General features: G+C 34.0%; 1 protein-coding gene and 1 long non-coding RNA gene across 4 annotated transcripts; one reads left to right on the top strand and one right to left on the bottom strand.

Annotated features, from left to right (window-relative positions):
* Positions 1–432: 432 nt before the first annotated feature.
* On the top strand, positions 433–1,192 carry LOC140179783 (uncharacterized). Its single transcript, XR_011873608.1, has 2 exons — positions 433–570; positions 672–1,192. It is a non-coding gene; the product is annotated as an uncharacterized lncRNA (long non-coding RNA).
* A 4,548-nt stretch (positions 1,193–5,740) lies between these two features.
* LOC112759046 (probable DNA helicase MCM8) lies at positions 5,741–12,414 on the bottom strand. 3 transcript variants are annotated; one of them, XM_025807864.3, is made up of 17 exons: positions 12,091–12,414; positions 11,586–11,726; positions 11,382–11,499; positions 11,047–11,269; positions 10,754–10,917; positions 10,279–10,542; positions 9,672–9,767; positions 9,411–9,563; positions 8,800–8,870; positions 8,599–8,717; positions 8,134–8,263; positions 7,614–7,665; positions 7,326–7,512; positions 7,044–7,218; positions 6,460–6,630; positions 6,260–6,373; positions 5,741–6,086 (listed from the first exon to the last, which is right to left on the bottom strand). In XM_025807864.3, the coding sequence occupies exons 1-17, from the start codon at positions 12,289–12,291 to the stop codon at positions 6,036–6,038; spliced, it is 2,430 nt and encodes an 809-aa protein (XP_025663649.1). In that variant the 5' UTR covers positions 12,292–12,414; the 3' UTR covers positions 5,741–6,035. The 3 variants fall into 3 exon arrangements, with proteins under 3 accessions (XP_025663649.1, XP_025663650.1, XP_072076334.1); XM_025807865.3 differs by having other exon boundaries at positions 12,045–12,178; XM_072220233.1 differs by lacking the exons at positions 5,741–6,086; positions 6,260–6,373; positions 6,460–6,630 and adding an exon at positions 6,726–6,870.
* Positions 12,415–21,231: the final 8,817 nt, after the last annotated feature.

Here is a 21,231-nt window from a genome sequence, read left to right as displayed (position 1 = left end):
GAGTAGTACGGATGTGATTACACATTTTATGACCACAATCACCCTGAGGAGTTGCCACTGGAGTTGAAGCATTCCTTCAAAATAGTAGTGGTAGATCCTCCTTACTTGGTGAGAGTTAAATTGATTGCTGAAATTTTATTTGCTGAAAAATAGTAGTGGTAGATCCTCCTTATTTCAGTTTTGAAAACCTTGAGCTGGTTGATGATCTTATTGAGCATATGGGGCTGATTCAATCTTTCTAACAAGTCACAATAGGTAAAATAAGAAAATTAGATGATTATTGAATATTTTCTGCTGTTTTATTGAATTGATTAGTGGTTAGCTCTTGCTTTTTATTGGATGATTTCTGCTGTTTTCTGCTGTTTTAACTAATGTGCTAAAGCATCTGCATTTTATTAGAAAATAGAAAAATAGCAAATTAGAGACTAGAGATGTTGAGGTTGATAGTGAGGCCACTGTTATTAGGTGGCCTAAAGGTCATGCAACAAAGCTCACCTCCTTTCAAGAAAGTAATAGTGAAATCCAAACTTCATGTTCAGATATTGCAAAGTCCACCATGGACATAACCAAGTATGTCATCATTGTTATGTTCATATCATTCAATGAACTAGAGACATATAATTTAGTTGTTCTGATTGTGTGTTTTCCAATAAACTTCTATTTCATTGCAGGATTCAGAAAGAGGAAGCCAAAATCATTGCATGGGAAAGCCAACAGAAGGCAAAGTAACTTATTGTTGCTTGTAAATAAACTGAGAGAACCAAAGTAGCTAACAAAGTTTGACTTAGCAGGAAGAGGAGGGTAACTTATTGCTATAGCCTATAATCTCCTAATTAGTCCTAATTAAGTTCTTGTAATGAACTAACAAAGTTTTTTTCATATACTCTAGTTGTACAATTCAAGGTAGGAAACTAGTTTCTGATCATTGCTTCCATTTGGTGACAGGTCCTGACAGAAGGATCTCCTTGCCAGAGGGTCTCTTGTATGATCTAAGGGAAGGAGGTTTAAGAGGGCTAGAGGAAGGAGGAACAGTAAAGGAAATAGAATTTAAGTTATTTTTTTTTTCAGTTTTTAGTTTTGGAATTTGAACTTGAGATTTATTTTGTATTTGAGTATTAGTTTTTTAATGTATAAAATAATTATTGCAAAAATTATGTCACTAATTATTGTTTGATTTATCTTGTACTAAAAATTGCATACTATATTTATAGGTTTGGTAATAAAAAAGGATTGAAAATTTATATTTTGCAATGATGAAGGTAAAAATAAGAAAAATAATTTTTTTTTTAAATTTTATAAGGCTATTGCCACGTTTTTAAAGCGTGGCTGTATCACTGGCTATTGCCACGCTTTAAAAAGTGTAGCCATATCTTCTCCTATTGGCACGTTTTTAAAGAGTACCCAAACCTAACATTCTGGGACGTTTTAAAAGCGTGGCGATATGTACACTTTTCGGTACGCTTTTTAAGCGTGGCAAGAGATGAAAGCGTGCCAACAAAAAAAGCATGTCGATAGATCCACAAAAGCGTGGCGATAGAGCAACCGGCACGCTGGAAGATGTGACCCTTTCAAAAGCGTGCCGATAGCTCAAAAAGCGTGGCGAAAAGCTATCGGTACGCTTTTTTGCACTTTTCGGTACGCTTTTAAAGCGTGGCAGAAAGCTTATTTTCTTGTAGTGGAAACTCAACAAGTTCCTCAGAGACTTGGTAGATAATAGTGCATTATTTATTATGAATTTTGTTCCTCCTGGAAACAAAATTATAGCTCTTCCGAAGCCTTCTATCACATTGACTGAGCCAATAATAGTATTAACATATTCTTCTTTTGGCACAGGATGGGTAAAATATATATCACTTTTGAGAATGGTGTGCGAACTTGCACTATCCGCAATACATACATTTTCATTATATATCTTTGTCATTTTATTCAAAGATAAATAATAATAAAATGAGTAGTAATACATTCACAGTCAAATTGAATTCTTGATTGGAATTATTTTTCTAAGAAACACTGCACATAATGTCATATACTAAAATTTTATTTTAAAACTTGACACATTTAATGATTTCAAAATTCATAAACATTAATATTTCATTATTTATATACATCATATTTGAAACTTAAATATATAGAAAATAAAACTTAACAATAAGTTCTTTACATTATTTATTTACATGGATACTTAACAATCTCACATATTAAAATATTCCATCATTGATCAAATGACCAATATTTCCTTTAGGATCCTCAAAGAAATCAAATGCATCATAATGAGTGGTGGAATTTTCAGCATTATTTGAAACAAAATTTGTTTCCTTTCCTTTGTCATCCTTTTTCAAGGATGCTTGATAAAGATCAACTAGGTGCCTTGGGGTACGACAGGTACGTGTCCAATGGCCCTTTCCACCACAACGAAAGCATTTATCTTCAATTGATTTACTTTGCCCATTGTTTCTCTTTTTATCCCACTTCTAGTGAGATCCTTTCTTGTGAACATAATTCTTCTTCCTTCCATAATTTTTCTTATTACCTAAATCTTACCATTTACCTCTTTTGGGGTAATGATTTGCCGCATTTATTTCAGGAAATGGGGCGCCGCCAGCTGGGCGCGCTTCATGATTCCTTAGAAGTAATTCATTGTTGCGTTCAGCAACAAGAATGCAAGAAATTAACTCAGAATATTTTTTTTAAATCCTTTTTCTCGATACTGCTGCTGCACATTCGAGACATGGAAGGTTGAGAAAGTTTTTCTCTAACATATCGAGCTTGAGAAAGTATCACCGTCTTTTGATAATTGTACCTTTTTTCAAGGTCTTTCCACAGATCTGCAGGATCTTTTAATGTGAGATCTTCGTTTTTCAATCATACGTCAAGATGACGACGAAGAAAAATCATGGCTTTGGCTTTATCCTTCTGGGATATATTATTTTCAGCCTTAATGGTATCTCCAAGATCCATTGAATCAAGATGGATTTCAGCATCTTATATCCATGATAAATAATTGTTTCTAGATATATCAAGAGTATTGAATTCAAGATGAGAGAACTTCGACATAATGAAAATTTGTTACTTGAGTCTTCCTAAAAATTTGATCAGAGTCTCGTGCTGATAACGTGTTGTGAAATAACTAAATAAATAAATAATGAAGATGTAACAAATAAAATAAATATAATTAGAGAGTGAGAATTGTTATTGATGTTATTGATGTGTACAAAAGAGAGAATATGTTATTGTTGTACATCAATTCTCTGAGACCTCACTATTTATAGAGGTAAAGTATTGACTATTTCAAGCTTCATTTAATTTCAGTTTGGCTTGGAAGCTTCATATTTTCATAGGAAAAATCAGGGGAGTGGATCCTCTCCAGTGAGAAAAAAACTGGATGGTATCCGGTGTTCAATCTAACCATTCATTATTTTCTCTCTTATTTATTTCTGGTCCCACTCATAAAATCAAAGGTGAAAGATCACACTGTATTCTATCAATTGTTAAAAAAACTGGAGAAGATCCTTTTCCAAAAATCAGTCGTCCATATAATAAATGGACATCCACATCATTTGTGCTTATCACAACAAATTGTAGATTAATTCACTTTTTCTCTAAAGCGAGTAAATAATTTTAGATCATGCATATAATGCCCCTTTCCTTGCTACTATGCCAACATGTTTCTTAATACTAAATGTGACAAAAGATAATTATATAGTAATTTTGAACGAATTTTATTTTTATTTTTATCTTTTTAAACATGTATTCACATAGATATCAAATTTAATATATTGACTGTATTATATTTTTTTCTCTTTCTTGTTCACTTAAATTAAAAAATATTTTATATTACTAACTAATTTATTATTTTTTTACATCATAAATTATATCTAAGAATTAATACTTAATTGTTATTAATATATTTGTAAACATGTATTTTAAATTTTAACTTTTAATTTTAATTTTTTTATAATTTTATATTTTATTTAATTATGATTGGACCAATCGAGTGAATAAACAACTCATCGATTGATCATACAATCGAATTAATTACCAGTTTAATTCTGATAACTATAATCCAAACAGAATTTATTCCATGATGTATGTTCCTTGCGTTATTAGTTATTATCGTTCCACCGTCATGCTTTTACAAGTTAATATATATTTACTTCAACCGTGTAAATCGGAATCTTTGGTCATTTGCTGCATCCTGAAAATTAAAGGTCATATTTAGATGTTTATTATTGTAGGTCTAAAACGAGCACAATAATTTTGTACATATTAGATTTGTTATATTTATATAAATTATTAAATTTTATTAAATAAAAATTAAAGACTAACATAAAAAAAAATATTAATGGATCTTAATAAATATAAAATATTCTAATATATATAAATAAATATCTTTTAATATACAATACTTTAAATGATAACATAATTTTTTATTTTTAAATAAATATAAAATACATCAATATAAAAATATATGAATATTTTTTATTCATTAAAATTAATTATTATGCAATAAAATTTTTATAATATTAAAAAATTATATTAAAATAATATTTTAAACTGCAACATAAAAATATAAAATAAATTTTATTTTATATTACTCAATAAATAATTAAATTATTATATTTAAAACTTATTAACTAACTATTTTTGTTAAAAATATTATTATATAATCTAACTTTTTATCAAAATATTTGTAAAATTTTAAATATTCACAATTTTTTTAAAATTACCTGTTTATCTTTTTGCATTTCTTTTTCTTTCTTTCAACACTACAATTTCAACCAATCACTAGCTAGTATTGGGTGTCCACACCAACCATCCATTGATTCGGCAATCCTAAGTTATAATTTTAAATTTTGAATTCTAAATTCGAACTCTAAATTCAAAATTCTACCCCTAAATTTTTTATTCTAAATTTTAAATTTTAAATTCTATACCTTAAATTGATTTTATTTTATTTTATTTTCAAATTTTTACTTGAATTTTGGATATTTTTATTATTTTTAATTTTAAATATTTTTTAGTGTTTAATTATTGTTAATTAATTTATTGACCGAAACAATGTTGGATCCGAAACCTTTTCCAATACAAATATCAATTTCTATAGTTGTATTAGCCGCACAATATAGCATTATTCATGCATAAAAGTTATTTTTTTTTTTACGGTAATTAATATATGAAAAAAGTTAACAAATATGACAAATTTATAAAAATGAACTTACTATGTGAAACCTACTTGTACATATTAAATAAAGTCGAAAAATTAAATTTCACAATTATTTTGAAAAAATTTTATATTATATAATAATTTTAACAAAAATATTTAGTTAATAAGTTTTGAAGATAATAATCTAATTATTTATCAAATATAAAATAAAATTTAATTATTTTATACTTTTATATTGGAGTTTAAAATATTATTTTAATATTATAAAATTTTATTACATAGTAATTAACTTAATAAATAAAAAATATTTATATTTTTGTATTAATATGTTTTATATTTATTTAAAAATAAAAAATTATATTGACATTTAAAATATTATATGTTAAAAGATATTTATTTATTTATTAGATATTTTATATTTATTAGAATTTATCAATACTCTTTTTTTTATATTAGCTTTTGATTTTTAATCTATAAATATAGCACATCTAATATGCATAAAATTATCGTGCTCTTAGAGATACTTTTTACCTTGTCACCCTTTTTTAAACTACCTTAATTGTTAAGATTTAAATATGACAAAAGCCATGTTCATATTTAACATGGATGGATCTGCTCATTTTTCTTTTACTACAGGGGGTTAAATTTGAGGTCAGCAGTACGCTCCCTCCCCCCTTTCTCTTTTTCCCTCTTCTTTTCCTTTCTTTTTCCCTCCATTTGTTGGGCTAGACTGCTAGAGTTTAGGCTGTAAATACATGCTTTGCATACAAAAATTATCTATCCTGTTCTCATGCATGGCATGCCATACTGTGATAATGCAGCACACAGCCCAAAATTCAGCATAACACAAAAATTACTGCTCAAATTCGGGTTAGCCTCTAGTCCTAAATGATTGGCTTCGACTATACGAAGAGGATAGCACCTGCAAAATGTCAAAAGGATCCTCTCAATTCCCATAACGACATTCAAAATTTTACACGAAAGTATTTTGGCAAAGATTTCAGGTGCAAGTCACACTAGTATATTAAGTTTGTAACATAAACATATAAAAGGTTAATACAGTTAGACAATAGAAGTAGTGAAGTACCACCGTACCTGGTATGTTTTTGGTCCTTTTTTGAGAAGATAACCAACACTGTTTAAATTATCAATGAAAGTGTCAATATCTGGAACTTTCAAGGAAATCCTATCTGCAAGGTTATATATTTCCTGAAACAAGTAAAGCGTATGGCTTTTAGCAATGACTGAAACCACCCACAGCAAATGCAGAAGAAAGAGTACAACAGTGCACGTACTGATATTGAAAAACAATCTTTTTGTTCTAGTTCAGATTGCTTATTGAGAGCATTTAGAAAGCGTTTTGCCTCCTTTTGTTGACTCATTCCCCCACTTCGACCGAAATCAACAATACCATGCTCATCAACATATTTATCATACAGAGATTCCTTCATAATTTCCACAACATCCTGCATAGCCAATGTCATTACAAGAAAAATTTCAAGGTAATGTAATTTCAAGAATGGTTTAAGTTATTCAACGTAATAACGGTCTTAACTTCAACATGGATAGGAAAGTGGAAACATTCAGTTGTCCTTGCACTCACTTGCTCACTATAGGAAATTATATTATTGGATGACCTTAAAAGTTGAGGCAGAAAAATATAATTTGCCAGCTATCCTTTAGTTTCTTGCAACTGAGCTCCTGGTCTGCTATGTTTAAAATAGCTTTAATTATTACTGCTTCTAAGTTTTGATGGGAAAACTCTCAGAAGATGTGCTAAAAGACTAGCACTGAAGCTGGCAATTTACTCAAACTAAACTCGAGGGCCTGACACAGAACTGGTTACATTATCGAGGTCATAGTAACATGCAAGACTAACCAGTGCATCTTGGGCTGTTATTTCTTCCCTCAATTCCACCCGAGCTCGAGCTTCAGCCAACCTTACCAGACTTTCCAGTTGCCTTGCTGTTATAGGAGTGCCATCAGCCGAAGTATTATGATCTCTAAGTTTAAGGTAAAACTTTTGCAAGATATCTGCTGCTGGCTTGGACATCCTGGTTATGAGAAATGAAAAAGAGAAGAGAAGTAGACAATAAGATCTCCAAATCTGTACAAGGAAATAGTAGACTAGAATCAATAGGTAGATATGACATCAAATCACCTAGGAAATACAAAACTCCTTGCATAGGCAATGTATTTACGAAGAAGTTGACTGGGTAATGGAACAAAATCTCTGTCTCTTTGTGGGTCAAGTCTCAGCCTTGAAACCAAAGAACCAGATCTAACACCCAAATTTACACCACTTTCACCATTCTGCGATACAACAGTTCTGGACTCAGGGAGCGGATCTGGTTCAGATTAATATTCTACATCAGCTAATCAAAATTAACCAAGATGAAGTGAGCTCTACCAATCTAAACAATCAGGCAAGAGGGAGTGGAGAGAGAACCTCCACGTCGCTTTTTCAATGCCAGTGAACGTTGTCCAGTCCCAGCATGTAGCTGCAAGATAAATTTGGGCCAACAATCTTCAGTGCCAACAGAACCATATAAGTAGTAAACAAAAATTATGAACCAATAACATTAGAAGGAAACCAATACTATGGGATGATATATTGTCCTATGACAAGACCGAAATCTAATGTGAAGAAAAACCTCTGTGAGGACTGGCTGACTACATGTACAGCCAAGAGGCAAATCATGAAGCTCTTTACTTGTTATGAATATCCTGCATTTCTCTGCTAGTCCATGGATGAAACTAAAATTTATAGACATACTTGCCTAGAAACTAAAAATTTTCACAGTTCTTAAAAAATTGGTAATATTGATTTATTATCGGTATAACAGTTGCTACTTTAATCAAGATAAGAAAAAGATGTCATTCCCATCAACCGTGAAAGAGTTATTGACAACATATACTTTATTGTACTAGCAAGCACAGTCAACGAATGAGAAGACAGTATAACTTACGGACATAATGTGCTCGGAGAGTCGCTTGTCTAGAAGCTCATCAGGTTTGTCTAACAGTATGAAAATCAAATCAAAACGTGACAGAAGAGCAGCACTCATTTTCAAATTTTCATTAACAGTTTTCGCCCGGCTGCAATTGTGTTTTTGGTTTCATTATATAGTTACCTTAATACATATAATTTGCAGAATTTATTAAAAGGAACATTTGGCTTGGTAGCAGGGGTGGCATTATTCGATAGCAGTACAGACAATATTCAAATTTAAATATATCAATTGAGAAACTCAAAAAATTTTACCTTATTAATATAATAAAATAAAATGGAAATATAAGAGATATTGCCAAATTCTATTGCTGTTTAATGTTCATATATTATTCTTTTCACGATAATATATGCAGAATATAAAAAGAAAGAATCTTGCGAATGGAAAATTGTGAGAATAAGATGAAAACTAGTATAATGTTACTTATAATGACCACCAACGGGGTTTGCAGCTGCCAGGACAGAAGTTCGGGATGATAAACTTGCTACTAGACCAGCCTTTGCAATGGAAACACATTGTTGCTCCATTGCCTCTAGTAAAGCCTGTAGTAAAACAAATTCACAATAAAGCTTCAGATCAAAATTTAGATTCAAATAACAAGAAATTGATCACCAGAGGACAGACCTGATGTTCTGATGACATTTTATCAAACTCATCAATACAGCACAATCCACTATCAGCCAGAACCATGGCACCTATCAGGAATTCCAACAATCATTCACACAAGAACTATTTATTGCAAAAGAGCATAGCATGATTAGTTAGAACATCCAGGGAGCATAAGAGAAATAAACCTCCTTTTCACTTAATGTGAAGTGATTCATATTCTACAGGAAAACAACATATGATTTCCTACCATCAAAGGAGCAACCCATACTCCTTGGTCAAACCAATGACTTGATAATATGCGATCCTTATCTATTACAATTTAAATTCCTCATTTATCATTTAGTAGCAAATATTTCAAAACGAGAAAAACAATATAAGGAATCAAATGATGAATGGCAACTTGTAAAAGCACAATTTAAACTAAAATTGCCACATATTCCTTATCAACCAGTAACAACTACCACTAACCACAAAATGCCAGAATCAGCAGACACATGGAGCCCATAAGATCACAGTTTCATCAAGAAAATCCATAAAAATGAAAAGAGAGAAGAAAGAAGATAAGAGAAGGGGGAGGGAAGAGAGAGAGAGAGTGTGGGGGGGGGGGGGGGAGTAAAGACATTTACCAGCCTCAAATGCATAGTCACTTGTCATATTATCCTTCACTACAGCTACCGTGAGGCCGGCTTTGGTTGTGGCATTCCCACATACATAAATGCCACGTGGAGAAACTGCTGCTGCTGCTTGTAGCAATTGGCTTTTACCAAGACCAGGATCACCTAAAAATTGAAGTTGGAATATAACAAGTTGGTCATATCATCCCAACTTTTTCATCACTCTCCATTATTCTAACTTCTAACTGAAGAAAACAATATTAAAAAGCTTACCAACAATTATAACATGAATGTCTCCCCTCACAGGAACCTTATTTGGATCCATAGAATGCTTTCGCACACCACCAAATAATGCAAGAGTTATCCCGGCTGTTGAAATGATAGCAAAATAGAATTGTTTTATTGATTGCAAGCTAGTTTTCAAACATATGACCAAGAGATAACACATTTGGAGTACCGTAATACTGTAATAGTACGAGTTGCATTTTCTACTTCCAAGACCGTTACTTACAATTCACATTTCAGCGAAGAGATTCATAAGTTAAACATGAGCAAAAACATGTCAGGCTAGTGAAATTACAACCTTTTTTCTAGGAAATATGAACAAGGCTATGCTAAAAAAGTAAAACTTATAGAAAGCACATGAAAACCTGTCACCAAACATGTCACAAAAAGGATATCCTAATGCATAAGACTTGGGCACTTGTACAGTCTGGACTCTCGGGGAAGATTTCCATGAGAAGAACCCATGGCTACCAGCAACAAGTCATAAGGAAGCAACATTGTAATAAACAATGTACCAAGACTCATCCTCCCAGCAAATCAACAAGCAACTGAATGCAAACAAGTTAGAGGCATGCTTCAAGTGATACATATTTACCTTTAACAAGCTCATGGCCATAGATGGATGGGCATATAGATTGAAGGATTTGACGAAACAAATCTGAACCATGTTCCTCCACAAACTTCACTACAAATTCTAAATCCCTTGAAGAAAATGAAAACAGATCCAACAGCTCAGATGGTCTAGCTTTGGGATTAGCTTCTTGCGAATCTCCAGGAGTGGACTGTGACTTCGAATTTTTTACAGATACAGCTTCCAGATATAAGTAGTAAAACCCCTGGCTTCTGTTCTTTGACTTCCCTGAATAAATACCAACAAGCTGAATCAGACATGAGAAACAACTCAAGACAATAAATTTGAATCTTACGTAAAGTAATTGAGATATTTAAATTTAATGGTTATCTGTGCACAATGTGCAGAAACTTAGACATGCTCCACATCAGCATCCACATAAGCATTAATCTAGGACACCATATATGGTAGATAACACAACATGCAGTGTCTACCATACCTCCTCCAATATCCATATAAGTGTTAATTCCTCTTATAATTCCGGTAACAGTCACCACATCACCAGGTATGCATGCATCTACAAGATCTTGAGTAAGCTCACATTCCACTGTTCGAGGCACTCGCCCTTCTTCATGATCTTCAGGTTTTAATATCTCTTGAACTCTGGTTCAGCACAAACATCAAATGATCAACTATCGGTTTAACATATGCTTTCATGCATGAATGGGGGAGGACAGGAAAAAGTGGCACATGAAGAAGAGATTAAAGATGATAAGTCCCCGCAACCCTCACCTTATTTTTTGAAAATCAATAGTTTGAGCAGTAGATCGCAATGGAATAAAGATTTTGCTCTTGCAACCATGCAAATTACAAGTTGATGGAGGTGAAAATTTGCCGTCTGGAAATATACGCGTAATACTTTGTTTACATTTACTACATTTGAAAGTCAGCTCTACTACAAGAGGCCTGACAGTGCTGACTTTCACAGCAGTACCACGAACTGAGACAAGCTTGTCTATCAAATCACCAAAAAGGATATTAAAATGCATTTTAGTCTTCAATACGGTGAAAAAACTTCAAATTTCATAGTTAAGCATAAAAATAAATACAACGAATTTATGATATACCAATGAAAGCTGCTTTTAAGTTCTTTAGAGCAATCATAGTTTCAGGGCAGTTATGAAGACGGATATCTACTTTTGCATCAAGCTCCGGCTTGTCATTCTCCAAGTTGGAAAGCAAAACCTGTTACCAATTTTAAGTAAAATAATCATGAGATAAAGAGCTTGTGTTGCTCAAGTTTGTGATCAGAAACGAAACTTCAAGTATACCTTGTGAAGTGCGGCACTCATGCATAAGATAGCAATTTTAGGTTTCTCCCTCAACATTGCATAAAATTCCTCAACATGGCATATTTGTTTGAGTTGCTGAAAGTCTACTGACAGGACAAAGTTTCCATAATCATTTTTCACCTGAAATCATGCTGCAAGAATTAAACGGCCACACCACAATCGAACATTCAAATATTCAATATCAATGTACCTAGATCAATAGCACTTATACATGTTTATATTTGATTCTTACTAACAAATTCTCCAAAATTAATACATTCATGTAAATTGTCTCCGAGTTTGTTAACAAATTACTGCGTGAATCCAATACAAATATCGATTTTAATGTCGTTGCTACAAATGCTTTTTCAGATGCTTTAGTTCTTGAGAAATTCATTAACTAAAACTTAAAACACTAATTGTTAATTAGCGAATGCAATGAAGAGAAGAGAAATGTACCTAACTGTGGCGAATTGCATGGGGAAGAGTAAACAACGCAGAGTACCTGAGAAGCCAGGCTTTGGCCGGAGGAAGAAGAGAAGAAGGAGAGAAGAGCAGAAGTGAGGTTGAGCCACGAATCTTGGACAGTGAACAGTTGCTGAGGGAAATAAACATCGAGTATATAAAGTAAACCAAATGGATCGGTGGAGGAGTTTCCATATCCACACCTCTGCTGCGGCTGCGATTCTTCCCCTATTATGTGCATCTTCTTTCCGATGCGGTGGTTTCTTCCACAGTTTTTGGCGGGAATTGTTTTTCCAGTCTTCTCGCTTGCTTCGTTTCTTTGCGGGAGAACGACTGAATTTAGTACCACTTTCTTTTCTCTTTTTTGGTCCTGAATTTAGCACAACCTTTTCTCCCGTTGTGTCCAACATTGGGCCTGAATTTTGGGCTCCCAATGTAGTAAAACCCAGATAAAAAAACCCTAAATGATTGGATAAAAAGAAAATATCATTGACCCAAAAAAAAAAATCGAAATTTATATACAGTTGTTTTCATATGAAATTGATAATTGATAATCATTAGATGATAATTTAGTCAAATCTATCAAATCATCTAATGATTTTCAGCTATCAACTTCACATAAAGACAACTGCATGTAAGTTTTTACCAAAAGAAAAACCATAGTAATTCACTACAAGAAAAGTGGTAGATAGCGGCGGTTTACAAAAACTACGGCTAAATGGAATCTGGCAGCGGTTGGTGCGATAGATCAGGTAAGGGCTTCTAAAAGCTCCTTATTTTGCAGCAGTTTTGCTTTAACCGCTGCAACATGTCAATTTCACAACGGTTGTTGCAATGGTCAATACCAGATACTCTGTTAGCAACGGTTTTCTCTCAACCGCCGCAATATATTTTTATCCCAAATTTTTATGTTTAAACATTGATATGTAAAATCTACTTAAATTCTAAATTTTTTTTTCAAAAATATGTTATGCATTACATACATTTTTTTATTTGTATTATGTAAAAAATAATTCATGATTTAAAAAAACATATATTGCTTAATAATGTGCAAAAATTTTATGAATTAGGTTTCCTTGTGTACTATCAGTGCATTTTAAGTTTGCATTCAAGCATAAATGTTAAAGAAAAAATCAAGTCAACGTCTGATTTTATAAAGTTAAAACAAAGTTCAATAGAGCATAAAGATCAGAATTCTTGAAGTAGACAAACAAGTAATGAGTCAAAATTTCTCTTCAACATCATATTGACTTGGCCAGAAATACTCTGTCACAAATCTACAGCTTTCACGTGATAACGGATCTGATAAGTCATCTCCAAACCATGGCTTTTTGTTCAGATTGAAGCTCCTTTTTGCAGCATGTACGTCATCTTCTCTTTGTTGGATGTATAAAGTTTTATTGTCTTCTTCCGGAACCTTATTGAGCTCAACATGCCTATGTCAATTTCACCGGAGGAGATAGCATTTAAATCATCTTCTGAATCAGTGTCTGCCCCATCTAGTGTGTCATTAATTATTTCGCTTGAATATTCAGCTGACACTGAAAATATCAACATGCATACAACAATCTAAGTCTAGTCAAAAGAAAATGATAACTCCCAGGTCATTAGCTAATAATTTAGAAAAAAACGTATGCTTTGAAATGGTAAGGAACTTTAAAACTAAACAAAAAAAAATTAACAACTACTATCTCCTTTGTTAGTAGTTTGGACAGATTTCTTAGAAAGAAGCTCTATAATAGAAAGTTCTATATACTTCATTTCCTCTTTTGAAGTAATATCCAACTCAATAACATGCGTGTTTCTAAAGCACGCCTACATCATAATAAAATGTATAGTTCATGGTCTTTTTCGTAAAGCATACTATTTTTCTACGATGCACTTTTTATGCTAGATATTTATTTTTAACCTTTAATTCAGCAAGTATATGTAGGTCCTACCAGCTGCACATGTCACAAAAGCATACCCAAATTTTTCTTCGTACATTGATCCCCATTCATGAAGTTCCTACAAATTTGAACATTAACATAACAACTATTATTGCAGAAAATTTGTAAGCATATATCAACTTAAAATATACATCATTCAAATGTAGTTTAACTCAAGTTTTTAAAGGTATACCTAACGAACAAACTTGCATAGTAGCTTTGTTCGCCATTTGTAAGTATTCGTTAGAACAAGATCGTCCTGAAATAGCCTCCAACCAAAACCTAACATTTAATTTATAGAACCACATGTCTCTAGTAACAGTAATTACATGTTCCAATGAAGAGAATGGAGAAGCCATAGCCATTTCGTTAGCAAATGTTGTGCTTGCACAGCATGATGAGAAGTCCTCCGTTTTTATTTCTCCTGTTACACCACCATTTTATGTTGATTATATTGGTTAGTGGTAACAATATTGAAATTCAAGATCATTTACTCGATATCATGATTTTTTCACTAGAAATTAAAAACAACAACAATAATGACGAAATCAATACTTATTTAGAAACTGACTTTTGCTAGCAACAAACGTAGAAAGAAAAGGGAAACTGGTTTTATTCATGAAAACTAACAAGAAATAAAAACTTAATTCAAATATGAAAATACAGATAGTAATGTAACCAGCGAACTATGTACATCATAAACACTATTAAATTAAACACACACAGATCCTCTATAAATGACGTTCAGGTTTTCCATATTTCCACTATGCCACGTCATCAAAATTCTCAAAATCATCGTCTATTGGGTCTTCTATATCATCATCCCTTGTCAACTGTAAATCACCGATGTCACTTGTCGCTAACATGTTCAACCCTGACTGTGGAGAAAAAACAACTTCAACTTATTCATTCTCTCCTCCCATGTTATACAAGTCTCGTGGTTTTACATGAACCACTACATTCCATTCTTTATCTATTTTATCATGCACATAGTATACAAGATGAGCTTCTAATATCAATATGTACGGTTCATCCTCTTCTCGATCACCAGTGTGTATCGGACGAGTGAAATTAACGCTGGTAAGGCCCAAATGGTCTTGTTTGATGCCTTTGCTCGTAGTTGTATCAACCCAAATACATTTGAACAAAACCACTATAAAATGGCAACTGTAGTTCAATTCGATTATGTTCACAATTTTTTCATCATATGGAACACTACCAACAACCACTCTATTGTCACGCATGATTGCATAACTTCTTCTATTAGATGAGACATAAACTCCACTATTTTGGGTTTTCAGCTCGTTTTCATTTATGAAGGTTCTGAACATGTACCCATTGATGTTGTACGCCTCAAAATGTCTTGCCTGAAGCATGGGACCGCATGCCAACAACTTCATTTCTTTCGAATACTGCGTACTGTCCATTGGAACTAGGCACCATATAACATCCATCGTTGATAAAAAAATTGAATTTCATAAAGTTCAAATTCTACCCTAAAAAGACAATGGTCAGGTTAAATTTCTATGAACCTCATGCTTGAACCAGCAAAAAAATTCTGCTTGCACAACACTATCTATCTTAGATTGCGACCTTGTTTGAGTCCGTAATCTTTGCTTCCTTTCTGCACTAAATGTACTTTATGACATAACAACAAATTAATCCAACTACTGACTGTATGAAATGAGTTATACTTGTGTTTCAAATTAAAACGTGTGCATACTTACTCAATGAACGGAACGACGGCCTCGCAATTCACTAGCACATGACGAAATGCCTGATCTTTTTGCATTGGAGTGAGTCCAAAATGTGAAACAGCCCCTAGAAAATATCAAGAACAGAAAGTAAAAAATTTCTCAGATAAATAGCCCTCTGTAATTGAGCCTTTTGCTTGTGCCCTATTACGCACGTATTGCTTCAATCGACCTAGATACCTTTTATACAACAAAGACATAACGCTCAGTATATACACAATGAAATGAATTGCAAGAATTAATTTCGTTTATAAGCAAGCTAACATTTCTATTGGATACATCCACCGATAATGTACCGGGCTACCAAGTTTTAGTTCATCAACGAGATGCACCGTAAGGTGAACCATGATAATGAAAAAGGATGGACGAAAAATCATTTCCACTGACATAGAGTTTGCACAATGACGATCGGTTTTTCTATCGGTAAAGAAATATAAAAATATGATCGCATTGTAAGTATAGCTTCTAAACCAACAGAAAATCCTTTCGTACAAACGTTTTGGTTGTCACAAGTAACAAACCCCTTTAAAATTGATAACCGAAGTATTTAAATCTCGGGTCGTCTTCTCAAGGAACTGCAGGGAGGTGTTCTTATTATTGGTTATGAGTTTTGTAAATTGGGGGTTTTGAAAGTAAGGAATAAGTAATTTAAATGACAAGTAAAATAAATAAATAACTGTAAAATAAACTCTTGGCAAGGTATGAAAATTCAGAAGTCCTATCCTAGTTACTCCTATGAGAATTGAAGTTAATCCCACTTAGTTAACCTTTACGAAAGCAAGGGAAAGTCAAGTGAACTAATTAGTTAGATTCCCAAGTCCTAGCCAACTCCTAAGGAAAGACTAGAGTTAGTGGAATTCCAGTCAATTAGCCGACATAACAATCAATCACGATAAGTTGATAACTCAAGAGCCTCCAGTTAATCAATTAAAGCCAAGAATATAAAAAGCTAAACAAGAATCATAAATCTGAAATACCTCAATTGCATTAATAAGAGAAAATCAATCTAAACATAGAGAGTTCATAAGCCAAATTGGCAACACAAGTAATTAAATGAGAGCATTAAAGTATCTGAAAGTAAAAGAGAAATATAAAGTAAAAGAATATTGAACCTGATAAAGAGTTGAAATCCTAAATCCTTTAAGAGGAATCCTAATCATAAAACCTAAGAGAGAGGAGAGAATCTCTTTCTATAAAAACTACATCTAAATTGTGAAAAGTGAATAATAATCGACCTCCTCCTGAATGGATGCATTCCCCCATTTTATAACCTCTAATCTGTGCTTTTTGTACTTGGATCTGGGCCAAAAAGGGTTTCAAAAATCGCTGGGGACATTTTCTGCAGTTTCTGGTGCGTGGCGTCTGTCACGCATCCACGTAGGTCACGCGGTCGCGTCATCTGGGAGTTTTTCTTGTCACGCGTTCACTTCGGTCACGCGTACGCGTCATCTGCGTTCTGCTCAAGGTGCGCGTCCGCGTCAGTCACGCGTTCGCGTCACTGCCTTTTCGCGCTAGGCACGCGGCTACGTCGTCCATGCGTTCGCGTAGCTGCCAGTTTCTTCAAAAATTCCATTTTGTGCTTTCCTTCCATTTTTATATGTTTCCTTTCCATCCTTTAAATTATTCCTGCCTTAGGAGATCTGAAAATACTCAACACACAAATCACGGCATCGAATGGTAATAAAAGGTAATTAAAATAATTATTTTTAAAGTATAGGAAACATGTTTTTCACATATATCACATAATAAGGAAGGGAAAGTAAAACCATGCAATTTCACATGAATAAGTGGGTGAAGGGTTGAATAAATCACTTAAATTGAGCACAAAATATATCATGAAATATGGGTTTATCAACCTCTCCACACTTAAATAATAGCATGTCCTCATGCTAAATCTAAGATAAAGAGTAAGGTAAGGTTAAAGTGGTGGAATCTCATGCAATGCAATCTATTCTAAATGCAACTACCTAAATGAATCATGCAATTCTAATTGTTATTCACTTGTATATAAAGCTTACATGTAGTTAAATTAATTCATATCCTCAAGGAATCATATATGCATAGCCAAACCTTAAATAATGCTAAAGCACTTTTACAATTGAGATGGGTAAAAATATTTCACAAACTTGCAAGACAATTAACAATTTAAGCAGAGATATATGGTGATGAGCTATTGAACCCTCACTGAATTTTGTGTTTACTCTCTAGTCACTCAGTGTTTATTGGGTTAATCACTCTATTCTTTTTCTATCCTTACTTTCTATAACTTTGTTCTTCATCTAACCAATCAACAATTATAGAATACAGACATACAAAAATCATGAGGTCTTTTTCAAGGTTGTAATGGGGCCAAGGTAAAGGTGAAGGCATATGTATAAGGCTAAGTGAGCTAATAAGCGAATCCTTGATTAGTCTAAGATCTCACCTAACATACATACTATATATGATTTTAAAGTTCCTTAACCTATTTACCCAACATTTTCCCTTTTGGATTACAAGCTCATACATTAATTTTAATTTTGAAATTTTTGACCTATATGCATTGACTCTTTTTATTTTGCATTTTGGGAAATTTCTTTGTGTATTCCCTTAATTAAATAATGTAAAAATACTTTTTTTTAAAATCAATGCACATGGTAATCCCATTGTTTTGATCTCACATGAGCATGCTTCCCAAATTTTTGTTTTTGAAATAGCTTACTCTTTTTAAATTCCTACTTTGTTTCTATCATCCCATGTTCCCATAAAATTTCCCACACTTAAACAATACACAATTTCTATCTTAAGCTAACCAAGGATTCAACTTGGGATTTTTATTTTGTTTTTCTGCTTAAGGCTAGTAATGTGGTTTATAGAGCAAGAGGGGATTAAAAAGCTCAAGGGGGCTAACAAGGGTGATGTAAAAGGTAGGCTAATTTGGGATAAGTGAGGAAAAATTCAAATGATGGCCTCAATCATCTCTTGGTATGTATCTATATTCTATAATTGGACATATAGATTAAAACAAAGTAAAGAACATCAGAATGAAAAAGAAGGGTAAAACACACAGGAATGAAATTTATGGTCCGAATGCAACGATACAATTAAGCTCAAAACTCACAGGCTGTGTGTTCTCCAGCTCGAAAATCATATATCAGTTATACATGTCATGCAAGTAAAAATTAAGAGTTCCCATTATTCTCAATGTAAATCTTAGGGTGGCCCTTAAAATCTTAGTGTTGTTCCTTGATGAAATGTTGTTAACTAACTAACATGTAATGCTATATATACAAGGTGTGTGGATTGTTTTAATTTACTAAGATTTCTAGTTTACTCCTTTTATTTTCAATTAAATCAAACTATTATATGCTAAAAGGGTAAACTATACTAATGAATCCACATATTCTATAACTAATAAGTTTAGAATTGCAAACTAAACTAAATGGCTAAGATATAAACTAAAGTGCAAAATGCGGAAATAAAGTAGAAATACAGCAAAAGAGCAATGCATAAGTACTAAAAAATAAAAATAAAGATAAAAATACAGGAAAATAACAAAATAAGATAAAAGAGTCTGTAGTGGTTCACCAAAAAGATACGACAGGGATGGCAACCTCCCCACACTTAAAGTAAAGCATCGTCCTCGATGCTCACTCAAGCTGGGTGTGAAGGAGTGTCATCACTGGAAGGATGGGCTTCTGGAGTCTCTGTGGTGGCCTGAGGATCTGCAGACAGGATAAGGTTAGGAGGATCTGTCTGCTGCAGTGGAGGCTCTGACTGTATAGGAATCTCTGGGTCTGCGGCCTGAATCTGGTGTGGCTCCTCCTGCTGTGGCGTAGCCTGCTCTGGTCCTGCCTACTCAGCCTCTCTCTGTGCATGTGTCTCCTCCTCATGCTCGTCCGCCTCCTCCTCGGATGGCTCTGATGATGTGTCAGGCTCGGAGGGGATGTCGCCGCCAGATCGGATCATCAACTTGAGGTGCTCATAGCGTCGCTTGTTGCGACGCTCAGATCTCTCATATCGCTGCCGGTTGCGGCGCTCCATCTGGTCCAACTGCTGAAATAAGCGGTGCACGAGGTGGTAAACGGGCTCTGAGGCAGGTGGAGGTGTAGTGGTGGTAGCTGGGGCAGCACTAGATGAAGAAGGGGCAGCTGAAGGTGTGGCTGTCTCATCAGAAGCGGTGAGGAATGGGGGTTTGTAACCCAAAGTCTGAAACTTTCTGCTGTGAGGGATAATCTTCTTGCAGTCTGCAGCAGGTGGCTTCTCATCAGCAAGCTCCCAAGGCACGTCAGCTCGACGGCCGAGCTGGGTAATCAGATATGGGAAAGGGAGAGTGCCTCTGACATGGATCCTGGCCATGTAATACCGAATGAATCGTGAAAGATACAGGTCCTTACCCTCCATCACACACCAGAGGAGGGTGATCATAGCAGCAGGCAGCTCCGTCTCATGAGTGCTTGGCATAACAAAGTTGCTCAGGATCTGGTGCCAGAGCCGAGCCTCATCATTCAGATACATCAGCTTGATTCCCTTAGGCATTGCTGTGTTCTTTCCCATGACCCATGGGTCAGTAGAATCAAAGGCTATCCTCTGCTTGACAGCATCCCAGTCAAATCTCAGAAAGCGGATGTCCTCTTCAGCCTTTTGGTAACTGTCAGGCTGATCTGATTTAGGCTGAAGGCACAGAATATCCTCAATGACTTCCTCAGTGATCAGTATCTATTTCCCTCTGAGGTGCACTGCATCCAGGGAAGTCTTGAAATAGTTACAGTAAAACTCTCTTACCCAGGAAGCATTGACCTCTATCAAGTTTCTCTCCAAGAAGAACCAGCCTCTCTGTTTTATCTGATCGGAGGTGTACTGCTGTAGTTCTTCTGAAATTTTTAGAATTCTTTCCAGGTACAGGTTCCTAGAGGTGGCAAACACTGGATACTTCAGCTCACAGTATCTGTTTGCAAATTTAACTGGATCATTGGCAGGGAGGAGCTGGTCAGCCTTTTCCTGCAGGGTAAAGTGCTTTTCCCGCCAGGAGTCATCATGCATAATGTCCAAGATAGACATAGAAGATTCACCTCTTTTCCTTTTACAAGTGGTTGCCTTGCCTTTTCCTTTTCGTTGAGGGTCAGACATCCTGAAAAGTAGAAATTCCAGGATATAAATGAAGAACAAAGCAGGAAAACAAGTAGGCAAATAGAATAAGAGCAATATAAGCACATAGTGGCAAAAGAGCAGTAGAATAATAAAATGAGTTAAATAAATGTACATATTGGATTGTTTCGGAGTTAAAAATCTGAGATGAGAAATCACAATCCAAAATATATTATAAGTAGAATACCTGTTAATTAGGAGAAACAATAATCATGCCATGAGTTAAAAAATTGAAGGAGTTAGTTAAAAAGCAAAGGGAGAAGTTAGAAAGTTAAAAGTGGTTAAAAGTGAAAAAGAGGTTAGAAAGTGGAAAGCAGTGAGTTAGGAGAAAGAAAGTTAAAGTAAGTGGCATGATAAATGTTTCCTAGGTAA

This window comes from Arachis hypogaea, chromosome 16, assembly GCF_003086295.3.
Source record: "Arachis hypogaea cultivar Tifrunner chromosome 16, arahy.Tifrunner.gnm2.J5K5, whole genome shotgun sequence".
Taxonomy (NCBI): Eukaryota; Viridiplantae; Streptophyta; class Magnoliopsida; order Fabales; family Fabaceae; genus Arachis; species Arachis hypogaea.
This window is presented reverse-complemented; position numbering and strand designations above follow the sequence as displayed.